The sequence below is a fragment of the Lynx rufus genome, unplaced genomic scaffold, assembly GCF_022079265.1.
Source record: "Lynx rufus isolate CCGP_SWC_20201006 ecotype Redwood Valley unplaced genomic scaffold, mLynRuf1.p SCAF_8, whole genome shotgun sequence".
NCBI lineage: Eukaryota > Metazoa > Chordata > Mammalia > Carnivora > Felidae > Lynx > Lynx rufus.
The window spans coordinates 23,929,652-23,945,682 of NW_025814896.1; the positions used below are offsets into that span (position 1 = coordinate 23,929,652).

Consider the following 16,031-nt stretch of genomic DNA (forward strand, 5'->3'; position numbering starts at 1 on the left):
AGGGGGTTAGACATCAGAAAAGCCTTGAAGGGAGTTGGGACATAAGGATGGGCAAAGTTTAGGTAGGTGGAAAGTGAAACAGGAAATGAGCTGCCCAGGAAAAGGCCCAGAATAGGAAGCCCTTCAGATTCACGTGGTCCAGCTGAGTGGTTTGCTAAGGGAAGAAAAGGTTGCAGAGAGCCAGGTGGGGCCACAAATGGGGGTAGCCTGGGTAATACAGCATCTGGCAGGCATTCTCAGTAAGGGCTGTGTGACCTGATGGGAGTGGAGATGTTCGGTGGTGTGCAAGGTGGATTGGCTCAGTCAGGAACTAGCCAACTAGGTTTGAGGGCCTGGAGGGTGATTGTAGGAATTCAAAGGGAAGTTCAGGGGCTCCTGGGTGGTTCAGTCGGTTGAGCGTCCGACTCCTGGTTTCAGCTCAGGTCATGATCTCACAGTTCATGGCATCGAGCCCCATATCCGGCTCCATGCTGACAGCATAGAGCCTGCTTGGGATTCTCTCTCTGCCCTCTCCTGCTCACACTCATTCTCTCTCAAAATAAATTAATAAAATTGAAAAATTAAAGGGAAATTCAAACTCCAGAAACATTTTTGAAGAAATCATCGGGACTTGATGCCTCCCTGCTCTTGGAGCCTGAAGAAAGCACCCTGGAGCTCTCCTGGGAGCCAAGAGATGGCAATGTTGGGCAGAAGAGGGAAACTCAAAAAGAAGAATCTTCTGTATTGTGTTTTTTCCAAGTGCTAATTACATTATCCTATGGGATAGAGCAGGGATTATTGCCCACATCGTATAGTAGGGGAACAGGTTCACTGAGAAGAAGCCACTAATTGGTGCAAAGTGACTCTGTAGCAAAGCTGAACAGTCTCCTGTCTTTTGAGCCCTAACCCATTGCTTTTGGTGTGTGTTGGTTATGTCTGTATGGGGGCAGGTCTGGTGGAAGGTGCCCCAGGGAGAGCAAGGGCATAGAGAGGGGCTGAACCTTGGGAGATGATTAGGATAGAGGGACTAAGGACTTTGGACTTGTCTTGGGTATAGAAGGACACTTGAAATCATGAAAATGGATGAGCTCCCAGAGGTAAAATGTAGAGGGTTGACCAGGAAGTGGGGTCAGTGTGGGAGAAAGCATCGGGGGGGGGGGGGAGGCGGGGGTTGGATAGGAAGAGCAAGAACCAGCATAGGAAGTAGAGGCTGAGGTAGAAGCCAGGGGAGAGAACTTCCAGAAGGAGGAGGTTTTTAATGATGCATGCTGCAGAGTAGGGGCCAGGGAGTAAGTGAATGAGGCTTAAGGGTTTTAGACTATTCCAGGAACAAGATTTTTGAGAGAATACAGATATTGCAAAGGATTAAGAAGGCAGGGTATCTTGATAAGTGCCTAGCTGAAAAGAAATGGAGGAAAATTGGGCAGGAGTTAGGAGAGCACGGTAAGAACTAAGGTATTTAAAGCACAGAAAAATGATGTGCATGGGCGGGTGAGGAGGAGTCTGAGTAAATGTAAAGCACCCGATGGAGTAGGAAACTTCCCGTAAGTGTTAGGAATTATGAGATCCTTCTGAAAGTGGAAGCCTGGTCTTGAGAACAAGGGCCTGGCTTTGGAGGGGAGGAGGGAACTTTTCCTGTGACCAGAGATTGGAGTACAAATGGGGCACAAGGGATTTCTGAGGTGAGGAGGCTGAGAGGGAAAGGGCAAGCTCATGCTGGTGTCCAGGGAACCTGGAGTTTACCGGTCATTGGGGTGAAGGGGAAAGGAAAGGGAGCTAGTGGGTTTTTGGAGAGTCCGAAGTGTTTGAACTCTTCCTTTGTTGTTGTTGTTGCCCTGGTTCTGCCTATTTCTAGCCTTCCCACAGAATCCCACTATGGCTTGTCCACTGCACCACTGGTTTGGCCTTAGGCAGGGGTAAGCCAGACCCTGGGGCCCTGACCATGATCGTCTACCCACGCACTCCTGTCCCAGTGTTAACCAGCCATCACAAATCATCTGTGGCTTCCAGGAGACTTCCCTTGAGCTATGCTGATGAACCTACACCCTTCCCAGGTCAAGGGCCTCTCCCCCCCCCCCCCCCACATCTACCATCCATCTATTGAGGGGAGAAAAGGTCCTAGAGATCCTGAATGGAGAATTCCTAGAAAGGGAGTCTTCAAGTACTGACCTGTAATGTCAAACAGTGATGGGGGGTGGGGGGGTGGGGGGGTGGAGTGATGGAATATGTAAGTGCTAGAAGAGAACTGGAGACTTCCAACCCCACCTTCTTACTTCACACATGGGAGGCTGAGGTCCTGAGAAACTCAAGTTTTTGCCATTGGGAACCAGAACCATAGGCCTCTGCTGGCTTGTTTCTTCCCTAATTTTATCTCCCCCTGTCCAGAAATGGCTCCTTAACCTCCCAGTCACCATGTGAGAAAAAGCCTGCCACAGGGCTGTACCCTAGTTGGGGATGGGGGGTGGAGACCTGGTTCCTCTAAGGTTGCAGAATGGGTCATGAGCTGTAAACCCCCAAAGCATTTCATTTATACCTTGGTTTAACCTGTGGCTTATAATTATTTATGAGTCTGCCTTCCCCACTAAACTATGAATTCCTCCAAGGCAGAGACCAAGTCTTACTCATCTTTGAGCCCACAGTGCTGGCTTAAAGGATGCATTAAATACATGTTGGGTGAACTGGATGGACAGAGGGAGAGGAGGTGATGGGATAAGACGGGGAGGGTGAGGTGGCTAGACCAACAATGCTGGGGGCTTAAGAGGTCATTAGATAATATCTCTTTCTTCCTCTCCCAAGTTCAAAACGAATTGAGAAATAAGACCTAAGAGACAGGGGCACCTGGGTGGCTCAGTCGGTTAAACGTCCGACTTTGGCTCAGGTCATGATCTCATGGTTTGTGAATTCAGTCCCCATATCGAACTCGGTGTTGTCAATCAGAGCCCGCATCAGATCCTCTGTCCCCTCACCTGCTCATGCTCCCTATCTCTCTCTCTCTCAAAAATAAACATTTAAAAATTAAAAAAAAAAAAAAAGACCTAAGAGATATGAAAACAGTGGTTATACCAGTATTTCTGACAAAGCTGATTGGAGAATGTAGCTTTCACTCTCTGGCCAAATGGACTTGTTAATATCCTAAAACTAAACTTACTCACCTCTACCCCCAGAAAGAGCAGACCTCTTCCTCCCCATTACAGGGGCAGAACCTCCTCTGGAAGTTTGCCATGCAGGTGAATAAAGAATATGCTACCTTTGCCTACCGCAGAACCAAAGAAAGAGAGAGGGAGGGAGGGAGGGAGGGTGGGGGCAGGGCAAAAGATTGGAGTCCAGCTCCTTCTAAGCCACCAATCAGACTAGCCATTCCTTCCTTGGAGAGGAAGAGTGAGTGAAGAGAAGAGAGGGGGCAGTCCTCTCCTACTTCTTCTCCTGGAAAGTAGAGTAGGAATTCCCTCCCCTTACAGAAACAGTGAGAACAAGTCTACAACTGGATGGGATAAGGTGGATGAGTGGGTTGTGGGAAGTTGAGGGAAGGGAGACACCATCATCACAGTGTCTGTAGTCTAGACCCCAGACTCGGCCACCTTTACAAAATAGAATGCCCAAATTCTCGTTCTTGTGATCTGCCTGCCAGAATGCTTATCTGTGTATGAAGGGTGAAGAGAGGACCTTGTCTCCTGTGAGCTGGAATAAGAGGCCAAATCTCAGAGCCACACTCCACTGACGTGGCCAGAGGGCCATGTTCACATTCAGAGCCAGCCTTTGGTCTAGAAGGGGTCTGAGACAGACCAAAGTAGCTCCTCCGGTGGCTGCTTCAGGCCTCTTTTGTCTTCAGGCCTCTACTTGAGCCCCTGCCCTTTCATGGCCTGAGAAAGCTCTAGAATCCAGTATGTACTAAACTACTACTCCTCCTCTTGGTCAGGCACTTGCCATAAAATAGCCCATTTATGGGGGGCCTGGGTAGCTCAGTTGGTTAAGCGTCTGACTCTTGGTTTTTGCTCAGGTCATGATCTCACAGCTTCATGGGTTTGAGCCCCACATTGGGCTCTGCGCTGGCAGCGTGGAACCTGCTTGGAATTCTCTCTCTCTCCCTCTCTCTCTGCCCCTCCCCCACTTGCGCTGTCTCACTTATTCCTCACAAAAACCTGGTGAAGGAGGTGATGTTGGTCCCATTTTACAGATTAAACCACTGTGGCTCAGAGTTGTGATTGTTCCATTTGCTCATTAAGTGCCAGAGCGAGTGGGACCTCCTGAAGGCCTGTGTGGTGCTCAAGAACAGTGAACCACACCCATGTGGGTTGTTCCTGTGAGTCTGGTGCTTCACTCTAGAAATCTTGCCAACCTTTCACCATTGTCTGGACAATGAGAGCCAGCAGTTCAGCAAGGCCCTCTTCAGAGTGTGGCTCCAGAGGCCTTTCTGGCAGCCCTTTCCCTGCACCACAGCCCCCCATCTTCCTTCAGTAGCCATGCCCGGGCCCTTCTAGCCCTCCAGCCCGGAATGTCATTCTGCACATCTTGGAGTCTTTCTCACCCTTTTATATCTTCACCGCTTGTTCCTGTGTCTCTAGCTCTTAGGTCACTTTGCCTTGATGCAAGGGATTTGGGCACAGCCTGGCTCTCCTACTTTCTGCTCCTCCCAGGAATACTGTCACCCCCCACCCAGAAGTGCCACATAAAAGGTACGCGGCAGTGCTGGCACCCGAGCAGCCTGCATCTGATGGGCTCCAACCATCCCCACACGACAGTCATCTGCCTAGGCGCCACCTGGCTTATAAAAGACCACAGACAAGGTGAAGTGGCCCCCAGGATGGCAGAATGATGCCAGGCAGGCGCCTGACACGTCCCCGGGACAGGAAAATATTTTTCTTCCCTTTAATAACGGTTATTAAGGGGCCTGTGCCAGCACACTGCCGCCAGGGTCCAGGCTTTGCTATCCGTACGGCTCCTACCACTCTGGGTCTCCAGCCCAGGCCCAGCCCTGAGGCCAGGATATACCTGTCTACCCTCTGGTTGCCCTCTACCCATTCAATCCAATGGGAGGGGCTAGTCTTGCCACCTAAGGGATTTGATTTGACTTACACGCTTTCATTATCAGCGTGTCAGGGATACCTTGGAGCCCTTTTCACTTCAATTCATTGTCTTCCTGTCTCTGCCCCGCTCACTTGACCTCCCTGTGCATGCACCCAGTACCACACTGCAGAGTTAGGGTCAAAGACCTCCCCCGCTGCACAGTCACTCATGCACACAAACAGATCTTCACCCAAACATCACACAAATATACATACACACATGCAGACACAGGTAAATGCACACTGACATATGGCTAGATATTTAAAGACAGCCAAGCAGACATACAAACAAAGCAGATAGCATGTACATGTTCATTACATGCACAGGTACAGCTATGCATGGGCATGTGTATATATATTGAGTTGAACCATATGAAATTACTGATATTCAGTATTGGGTTTTTTTTGTTTGTTTGTTTGTTTTTTAATTACAGAAATAGAATCGTGCCTTGTTGGCTCAGTCTAAAAGCACATTACTCCTGATCTCAGGGTTGCGAGATCAAGCCCCATGTTGAGCATACTGATTTCACTTGTTTTATCTGGTCTGTGATCATGTTCAGGCCAGACACAGGTCCTTCTATGTCCACAAAACTTCACACAGGGCCTAACACATTCGTGGCAGGGGGCAGAGGGATTTAGGGGTTCCCATGTCGAGCTGGGCCCTGGGACCCAAGATGAATGGGGCTGGGTTTATTTATTTATTTTTTTTAATTTTTTTTTTCAACGTTTATTTATTTTTGGGACAGAGAGAGACAGAGCATGAACGGGGGAGGGGCAGAGAGAGAGGGAGACACAGAATCGGAAACAGGCTCCAGGCTCCGAGCCATCAGCCCAGAGCCTGACGCGGGGCTCGAACTCACGGACCTCGAGATCGTGACCTGGCTGAAGTCGGACGCTTAACCGACTGCGCCACCCAGGCGCCCCATGGGGGCTGGGTTTAAAAAAAAAAAAAAAAAGAATCTCACACAAACATCAGCATGGAGGGAAATATACAAAACTCTAGAGCCAAATTTATACACCCGTGTTTAAAGAGCATTATTCACAATAGCCAAAAGGTGGAAACAACCCAAGTATCCATCAGTGGTTGGATGGATAAACAACGTGGTATATACACACAGTGGACTATTATTCAGCCTTAAAAAGGAAGGAAATTCTGACATGTGCTACAACATGGATGAACCTTGAGGACTTTATGCTAAGTGAAATATGCCAGTCACAAAAGGACAAATCCTGTTTGATTCCACTGAGATGACATGCTTAGAGTAGTCATATTCATTGAGTCAGAAAGTAGGGTGGTGGTGGGGCACCTGGGTGACTCAGCTAAGTGTCCAACTTTGGCTCAGGTCATGATCTCACAGTTCGTGGGTTTGAATCCCACATTGGGCTCTCTGCTGTCAGCACAGAGTCTGCTTGGGATCCTCTAGTCCCCCTCTCTCTGCTCCTCCCCTGCTCACTCTCTCTCTTTCTCTCTCAAAAATAACATTTAAAAAAGGAAAAGAAAAGAAATAGTGGTGGTTACCAGAGGCTGGAGGAGAGGAGGGAATGGGGAGTTGGTGTTTAATTAAGGGTACAGAGTTTCAACTGGGGAAGATGAAAAAGTTCTGGAGATGGATGGTGGTGATTGTTGCACAACAGCATGAATGTACTTAATGCCACTGAACTGTATACTTAAAAATGGTTAAGATGGTAAACTTTATAAGTCTTTTTCCACAATTAAAAATAGTTTTTATAAAAATAGCCAACAATATGTATCATCAGATAGATGTGTAAACATTGAGGGATAAACACAGGAACCCAGCAACACAGAAACACCCTGTCTCCCCTCTCAGGAACAGTTCTCCAGCCCAGATAAGGGCCCACTTCTACCCGCAAACAAATCTGGAGATAAGGCCCTAATGAGGGCCCTGCCTCCCGGATACCCCTACAGCTCATTACCCTCCCACGGTCTGGCTCTGTTTACCCAATCTCTTACCCTTCATGTAATCCCCCACCCCCACCCCCGGTGAAGGACCTCCTTAGAGCATCTGGTGTTCCAGTGTCTGCCCCTGCCTCTGGAATGGGATGGAATGGCCCAGCATCTCACCTCTTGGCCTTACCCTGACCCCTGGGCCCCTCACTTCTAGGATCCTCAAAGACCAAGCCCCAGTCCCATTCATCTTGGGTCCCAGGGCCCAGCTCGACATGGGAACCCCTAGATCCCTCTGCTCCCTGCCATGAATGTGTTAGGCCCTGTGTGAAGCCTCGTGGACATAGAAGGACCTGTGTCTGGTCTGAACACAATCACAGATCACAGACCAGATAAAGCAAGTGAAATCAGTATTATACTGGGTTGTGAGACGTGATGTTAGGTCTCCTGTTGTCCAGGCCTCAGGGTAGCACTGTGAGTTGGCACTGTGCACTGTTGTGACCACTTCTGCCTGGCCTGCCTCCCTAACTAACTGCCATCTACTGACCCCTCTTCTCCAGAGCAAAGCCTCTTACTCATGCTACTGAGGACTCTGGGACTGTGGCCCTTGTTAGGGGCAGAGAACAGAAACTTGCCTACTCTGTTTGCCTCCTGACCTTGCAGTGTGCCCCCATTCCTCTAAAACAACCTTTCTTATGAGCCATTTAATACGCAGCCCCTGAGGTGGGGAGGAAGAATGTGGTGTGGCCCATGCCAGGCCAAGCCATGTGGAACATTTCTCAGGGGTGGGCCTGGGTCCACCGTCCCAGGTGCATCGGGGTACTTGTAAAAAAGCAGGCTTCAGAGGTTTACTCAGATTTTCTGGATTTGAATCTCAGATGGGTGAATCCTGGGGATCTGCATTTTAACACTCCCCAGCTGTTCCTGGGGACTAGGGTAAAAGCCACTGCTGGAGATCCTTGGAGGATGGACTCAGAGCCAGGGTGGGGGGTGGGCAGCGGACTGTGAGTGTCACACTTAGGGAGGTAGAGAGCGGCAGAGCCATCATGGGAGCAGATGGGCCCAGACGGGGGACAGATAGGTACTGATGTCCTTGACAGCTCTGTGTGACGCCCTGTTCGGTTATTTAGGGCCTGTATGCAAGGTGTGCCAAGGCTTGTGATATCCACCGTGGTATGTTTAGTGTTATGGCTTGTCTCTGAATTAACATTTGGGTCAGTTCACATGGGTTTGATCGAAACGTATGGTCTGCATATGACATGTCAGCCTATCTACTTGTGTGTTCACGTCTTTATCTCGGTATCTTGAGTCATTTATCCACCCTGGTGTGTGTGTGCGCGCGCGAGTGTATGTGTGTGTGTTGTGCATGTGTGTGTCTGAACAGGACTGGGCCCCTCTGGACCATAATCCAACCTCTATGGGGGCTCTGGAAGGTCAGGGTTTGGAGGAAACTTGCTGGGAGCCTGGTGGGGCTGGGGCAGGTGAAGGTGGGGTGGTGCCAGGGTGGGGGTGGGCAGGAGTGCGTGCTAAGGGCCTGGCACTGCCATTTCCCTGAGCGGGCGAGTCTCAACAGCAGGCAGACAGGTGAGGCTGACCCGACAGGTTCCAGAGGCCAGGGGCAATGGGGCGGAGCATGGCTCTGATTTAGGGTGGCAACGTGTTGGGGGCCCTGGCACATACGGGGCGGGCAGGCAGGAGGTGGTTCTATTGGTATCTTCTTCCTGCTGCAGCCGGCCCAGGGTGCAGGCCATGGAGCCTACTGGAGGGTGAGGGCAGCCAGGTGGGCAGGAATGTTTGGAGGCCTAGGGCCTGGGGACTTGGGGGCCCAGGGCATGGCGGGACCCCTGCGGGGCCGGGTGGAGGAGCTGAAGCGGCCGTGGTGGCGGGAGTCCTCACCGCTGGTGCTCCAGCACAGTGAGGCTGCCCGGCTGGCGGCCGACGCCCTCCTGGAGCGGGGCGAGGCCGCCTACCTGCGGGTCATCTCCGAGGAGCGGGAGCTGCCCTTCCTGAGTGCTCTGGACGTGGACTACATGACCAGCCATGTGCATGGGGGCCCTGAGCTCAGCGAGGCCCAGGGACTGGAGGCCTCAGGGCCTGACCGCCTCAGCTTGCTCTCTGAAATCACCTCAGGCACTTACTTCCCCATGGCCTCTGACATAGACCCCCCGGACCTGGACTTGGGCTGGCCTGAGGTTCCGCAGGCCACAGGCTTCAGCCCCACCCAGGCTGTGGTCCACTTCCAGCGGGACAAGGCCAAGAACATCAAGGACCTTCTGCGTTTTCTCATCAGCCAGGCCCGCACGGTAAGGGCCTTATATCTTCAGACATTCATTCCACAGATGTGTAAACTGAGACCCAGGGAGGGAAAGGGACCAACCCAAGGCCATATAAAGCAGCTTAGGGGCAGTACTGGGACTAGAACCTCTGGTCTCTATCAGATCACCAGCTCCTAGAGGGTGGGCATGTGTTTTATTTACCTTGGTAATCCCTTGACACTCAAGAGCATTACTCACCAGACACCCTAAAAATGCAGGCAAAATTGGGCATATTGCTAGGAGGGATCCTCTCTGCATCTTTCTTGGGAGAGAGTCCATGGCCTTCGTCAGATTCTTGGAGAGTTTATGCTCCCAAACTAAGAAGTCCAACCTTGATGAACATTTGAGTCACCCCCTTGACTTATGGAGGAGGAAACTGAGGCCAGAGAGGGGCTGGCACTTGCTCAGGAAGGTCCAGTCAGTTGGTGAAATAGAGCTCAGGGGGAGAGAAAGGGGCCCTGACTCAGGCCCTGGACCCAGGCTTGGCCCTGCCTCCTGGTGCACATCCCCAGCTGCACCTCACCCCTCGTATACTGTATCTCCAGCTGGGCCTGAAACAGGGAAGAAGGCACTGGTGCCTGGGCCTCAGCATGGCATTTGAGGGCCAGGATGATAGTTCTGCACCAAAAGGGAAGAGGGGTGGGGGCTTCTGGGCTCAGAGATGGGGAGCTGGGGCTCAGGAGAAAGAAGAGGGGGAGGAGAGCATGTCCCATGGTCAGTATCTGGGAAGGCTCCAGCCACAGACTAACATAGCTTCATTCCTGAGCCCTGACCTCCGACTCAGGAGGCAGGGGAATGGATCAGATGACCCCACAAAGGATTTGAGGTGGGTTAGACTCAGTGTCTTTGTCTGGGGGAGCAGCCTGCTGCAGAGATCAGGAGCCAGCAAGCTGGAATCTCCCAGGTGCCTCCAGAGCCTCCTTGGCAAACCTGCCTGTGCCCGAGGCAGGGGAGGGCCAGGCCTGATTAGCACTGGGAATGGGGTTATTAGTGAGGTGGCTGCTGTTTTCACCCCCGGCCCTTTGATCTTTCTTACCTGACCTTGATCCCCCCACCCTCAGCCAGGCCTGTGCCGTGGACTAGGGCACCCTCCAGCACTTGCCTCCTCATCCTTATCTAGACCCTCCACCTCTGGGCCAGGAGCCAGGCTTCCACTCTGGGCTGTCACTGACTCTCAGAGTGACCTTGGGAAGGGCTTCCTTTTCCTGTGGGCCAATGTCCTTGTTTGTTAAGCAGGCAGCAGGAAAGGAACATTTATTGAGCTTCTGTTGTGTGTTGAGTATTTTCACATTGAATTCCTCATAACTATGAGATGTAGCTATCATTATCTTCATTTAACAGACGAGGAAATTGAGGCTCGCAGAGGTGAAGAAACTTGCCCAAGGCTGTATCACTAGAAGTAGCAGAGTGCAGATTTGAACCCGGTTCTGTCCGGCTCCAGAGCTGCAGTGCTTTGCACCTCTTGCCTCAGCCTGGACGACAAAGGTGGTTCTCACAGCAGATATATGCAAAGGGAAGAAGGGGCAGTTGGGGGCTTGATGGTGTGAGGGGGTTTTCAGGGCTTCTGTGAGGCAGTCCATTAGATGAGGAGACCACAAGCCCCAGTCCCTCAACTGAGCAGAAAACTTGGTCTCACTTGGCGTGGGTGGAAGTGACGGAGTCTGTGGGTATAAGATACCACACTAGACCTCTGTAGCTTTGTAGGGAAACTGAGGCAGGTCTGGCCAATGGCTCAAAGCCCCCAATAACTGGCCTGCAGCTCTAATTCTTGAGGAGGGAAACTTTGACAGCGCTAGGGCTGGAGCTAGTGGGAGAGCATGAGGGCCTGCACTGGGAATTGGGGTCTAGTATCTGCTCCTGACTCCTTCCCTACTCTTGGCCTAGGTCTCCTCACAGACATCTTTGAGAAGCCCATGACAGATAAACCCTCTGTCCCCAGAAATATGCACACCGAAGCTTTCAAACGTATTTTGGGCATTCAAGACAGTGGAACGCCCTCTGAGTCTAAGTTAAGAACCTCTGAGCTAGGTTGTGGCTAAAAGCCCTTCCAGTCGATGTTCTCAAAGGCTCTGGCCTCCTGCTTTTAAGCCCAGTTCTCTTTTCCTGGGACCTCAGCCCCCACCCCTGGGCTGGGCAATATCCCAGGCAGGGCTGAAATTCTCCCTATGTCCTCCAGGTGGTAGCTGTCGTGATGGATATATTCACGGACATGGAGCTTCTGTGTGACCTCATGGAGGCCTCGAGCCGACGTGGTGTCCCTGTCTACCTGCTTTTGGCTCAGGAGCACCTAAGGCACTTCCTGGAGATGTGCTACAAGATGGACCTCAACGGGGGGCACCTGCCGGTCAGTGAGGGACAGGGCGGTAACCAGGGGGTGGGGTGGGGAGTCAGGGAGGGCAGAAGGGTCATGTGGGGGGTGGTCAATGGGAGTGGGCAACCTGACTTTCCTTAGCTGCTTAAGGTTAGAGACTGCAAGGGATTTAGATGTGGCTTGAGCCCCATTCTCTCAAGGTCACCACCCAACCTACCTCCCTCCTTGGCCCAGAACATGCGTGTGCGGAGCACATGTGGGGACACATACTGCAGCAAGGCCGGCCGCCGCTTCACAGGGCAGGCCCTGGAGAAGTTTGTTATCATCGACTGTGAGCAGGTGGTGGCAGGCAGCTACAGGTGAGCACAGGGAACAGGGGAGAGAGGGGCGGGGGGGGGGGGGGTGCTGTGCCACCGGCTGGTGAGGGCACCTGGGATCTGGCAGCTTGAATTTACCTTCATCCACCCAACCTTGCAACATGGACTTGACGGCTACCAAGTGCCAGGCACTGTGCAGGCCTCAGGGCATAGTGGGGGGGAAAGACAGCCCCCCACTGGGCCCTGGAGGAGCTCACTCTGTGGAAGGATTACTTTAATGCCTTTGGCATATTACACCTCAGAACTGGAGGGACTCCAGGGACTCTCGTCCCCAGTCCATTTTACAGATGGGGAAGTTGAGACCCTGAGATGGGAAACCATGTGCCCAAGTCCTCTAAGCTGAGTTAGGACTAGCACAGACTCTGAAGTCAGAGCTCTGTCGCCTCACGTGGGTCCTAATGGTGGTGGAGTTGTCTTGGTATGTTCACCTGGTTATGACTCCCCCCCCCCCCCAGCCCCAGGCTCCTGCACTTTGCCTTCTGACCTTGACCTTCTGTTCCCAGCTTCACCTGGCTTTGCAGCCAGGCCCACACTAGCATGGTGCTGCAGCTGAGGGGCCGCATCGTGGAAGACTTTGACCGGGAGTTCCGCTGTCTGTATGCCGAGTCTCGGCCTGTGGAGGGCTTCTGCGGTGGTGAGGGTCCCGTATCTCCCAGGGCACTGTGTCCTCCCACAGTGGCCCTGGGCTTCCGGCCCAGTGTGTTGAGCCCTGCATCCTCCTCACCCTCCAGCACCAGCCTTAGCAGCATCAAACGCTCACCTCTAATGGACCACTCCTCTTACCTCAGTCCACCAGGAGGCGGTGGCTGCAGTGACACGGGTATGGGGTCCTCATCCCTGGGCCCTGCCTGCCGCGGGACCAGTGGCCAGCCCTCTCTGAAACGCCAGCTGTCTGACCCTAACCATGGCTCCCTGCCAGGGCCCTACAGGTCCAATCTAGGCAAGTTGGGGGTGTCCCCATGGTCCCAGTCCTCCCCTGCCCTCAACCACAATGGTGCCAGCCCCTTGACCTTGGCAGTGGGGTCACCTATGCTTGCCCGCCAACGCCCCCTCCTCCCCTTCCCCCAGGGTGTTTCAGCCCTATCCCGGCTCCCAGAGAATGGGCTCCTGAGAAGCCAGGAGTCTAGTCCCCAACGAAGTCGCTGGGTACCTAGCACAGCCCTGGAGACAGTGGAGGAGAAGAAGGTGTCTCTGAATCAGAGCCATGGCCAGTTGGATCTCCTTGTCCCCTTCCCCAGAGCCAGAGAAGCTGGAGGCCCTGATTCTGGGGTTGACCCCAGCTTGGGCTCCTTCTGGCCTGGAGAGCAGGCTCCAGAGGACAGGCGGTTGTCCCCAAACCAGAGATATAACCAGCTGGATCTCCTGCCTCAGACCCAGGGTGCTGGGGGTACCCCTGAGTCAGGTTCCCCCAGACCTGGCAATCAAATTCCAGAGGACAAGAGGCTGTCCTCAAACCACAGCCACAGCCAATTGGACCTCCTGGTACAGTACCCCAAGGCTGGGGGCTCCAGAGTGTCCCCTGAAGCCAACTCCTCAGCCAGGGCTGACAAGCAAAGTCTTGATGAGCGACGACAGACCCTGGGCCACAGCCAGCTGGACCTCATCACAAAGTTTGGCCCATTCCGGGGTGAGGGGCCTGGGCCCAGTGGTCTCCCCAGACCAAGCCCTGCTCGAAAGGCTGGAGTGGGCTCTGGGGATGAGAATAGGCTAACCCTGGGCCACAGCAAGCTGGACCTCATTACCAAGTATCATCAATTGCAGGGCACCAGGCAAGGACCTGACCCTGGCCTCCCTGGGGGCCCCACAGGTGGCCATCACAATGGCAGTAGCAATGGCCTGTCAGGGGATGAGAAGCGGCTGACCTTGGGCCACAGCAAACTGGACCTCATCACTAAGTACAACAAGTCCAAGTTCAAACTTCTCCGCAGCCGCTTTGAGTCCTAGTTCTGCTCCCAGCAAGCACATGTCCTTCCTCCATCTACTTGGATTCTAGATTTACTCAGGTTCCAGACTCTGGGGTTCTCCAGCAGGGCTGCATGAGGAGCAGAGGGTGTCTAGAAGCTCAAGTCAGATACTCACTGAATTCAGAATTCTTGTTTACACACACACACACACACACACACACACACACACACACACACGAAAATAGAAACCACAGTACCTGCCATTTGCCACTGTGCTGGGTATCTTACACAGGTTAATTCTCATCCTTCATCCTCACAACATTCTACAAGATAGACCTCTAGCAGGTATACATTTCTAGGATCATAGGTACTATCTTCCCTATTTTATAAATGTGGAAGCTGAGGCCCAGAGAGTTTGATGACTTGCTTGGAATCAGATCCAAGTGGAACCAGTAGCAGAGCTGGGGCCCAAACCCATGTCCCTAATGCTTAAGATTGTGTTTTTGCACAGACATGACACACCATTATCAACAGTTCACATGTCCCCATGCACACAAAACACACACATCACAGAGATGCCCCAAATGCCTGTACAACACACACAACACCCTGACAGGGTTCATACCCACAAACTGAATACCCATTGACACTCAGTAAGTAAACAAAGGTCCATGTGATAAACCCAAACACTCAGAATTCTAGTTACAGGTACTCAATAAATGTAATATGGCTAAATGAGTAGCGAAACAAAATATATGCATTCAGTGCACACTGTAGACCCCTCAGGATCCACAGACAATAAATATGCACATAACCACATACACACACCATACACACACACATAGGTATGCACACAGCAACCAGTATCTTCTTTGGCCTAAGCTGTGTACCTACCACAGGGCTGACAAGTGAGTCAGACTCAGGCCCTGGGAGATAAGGATAAATACATAAACCAATGGCAGGCAAGACAGAGCTGTATCTAACTCAAGGAATCAGTGGCAGGGGGTGGTGACAGTGGAGTGGTGAGGAAAGTTTCAAAGGAGGCAGACTTTGAGTCAGCCCTTGAAGGATGGGGAGGATTGGACAGATGGAGGAGAAAAGGAATTCCTGGTAGAGGGAAGCAGGTGAAGAGAGGCCAAGGACAGGACAGGATGAGTGGGTCTGAGATGAACTGGGGAGGATATAGAGGGTGTGGATACTCAGACTCTGACACACACACACACACACACACACACACACACACACACACACACAGAAGCATAGGCTCCGATAGGTTTTTCGTCTTTTCCTGAGCTCACCACCTGCCTGGGACAGTTTACACAATACAAATCAATAAAGGCAGACATGCTATGACCCAGCAGCAGCCTGGTGTGTCCTGAGAAAGGTGGCGTTGTGGAACTTCACGTTGAGGGCTGGGGAAGAGCCAATTGACCATTCAGGCCAATTGTGGAGGGCTCCCTGAGGGAGACGGATGTTTGCAGAAGGGCTGAGGGGAGGACAGGGCTCCAAGCCCCCTCTACCCTCACTGTGACATTCTGAGAGGCCTTGGGGCTTGTGTAGACTCTACAAAATGTAGATCAAGTTCATCTCATCCATGAGAGCAGGTCCCTTGAGTGCTACCATCTATCTCGAGGACATAGTGGCTCCTGAGTGAGTGACCAAGGACATGCATAGTGGAAGCCAGTCAGCATCCACACCACTGCCCATCTGGACCCTCCCTAAGACCCGGTTTCATCCATCCTTCCCTCTCTCCAATACCTTCTTCAGACTGGTTTCTTCTACTTCTTGGCCACGTCTCCTTCTCCGACCTTTGTCCTGGTCTCATTTCTCCCTACTGGACGCCTCCGTGGGTGACTCATCCACCCCAGGTTTCAGCCCCAAATCTCAGCCCTTCACTCTTCCCTGGGCTCCAGATTTGGCCTGGACGTCTGTCCCAAACCTAACGCTCGGCATGTCACTTTCCCCACACCTACTCTTTCTCCTTAGGCTTTACTTCAGTAAATACTTCCATCATCAACTCGTCTTCTTCGAGACATCGCTGGCTCCTCCTCTCTTATGCCTCGCATCCAACCAGCCACAGGTCTCGGTCAATGGTACCTCCTAAAAAGCGCCTGAATAAATGAATGAAGGAATGATTGGATGAAAGCATGCGTGGGGCGGGGCCACGTGGGGTCCA

The 16,031-nt window shown here is 52.3% G+C and overlaps 1 protein-coding gene across 1 annotated transcript; it reads left to right on the top strand.

The window, feature by feature from the left end:
* Positions 1-8,640: 8,640 nt before the first annotated feature.
* Positions 8,641-15,205, top strand: FAM83C (family with sequence similarity 83 member C). Its single transcript, XM_047068995.1, has 4 exons — positions 8,641-9,251; positions 11,440-11,607; positions 11,809-11,933; positions 12,455-15,205. The coding sequence occupies exons 1-4, from the start codon at positions 8,739-8,741 to the stop codon at positions 13,893-13,895; spliced, it is 2,247 nt and encodes a 748-aa protein (XP_046924951.1). The 5' UTR covers positions 8,641-8,738; the 3' UTR covers positions 13,896-15,205.
* The last annotated feature ends 826 nt before the right edge of the window (positions 15,206-16,031 follow it).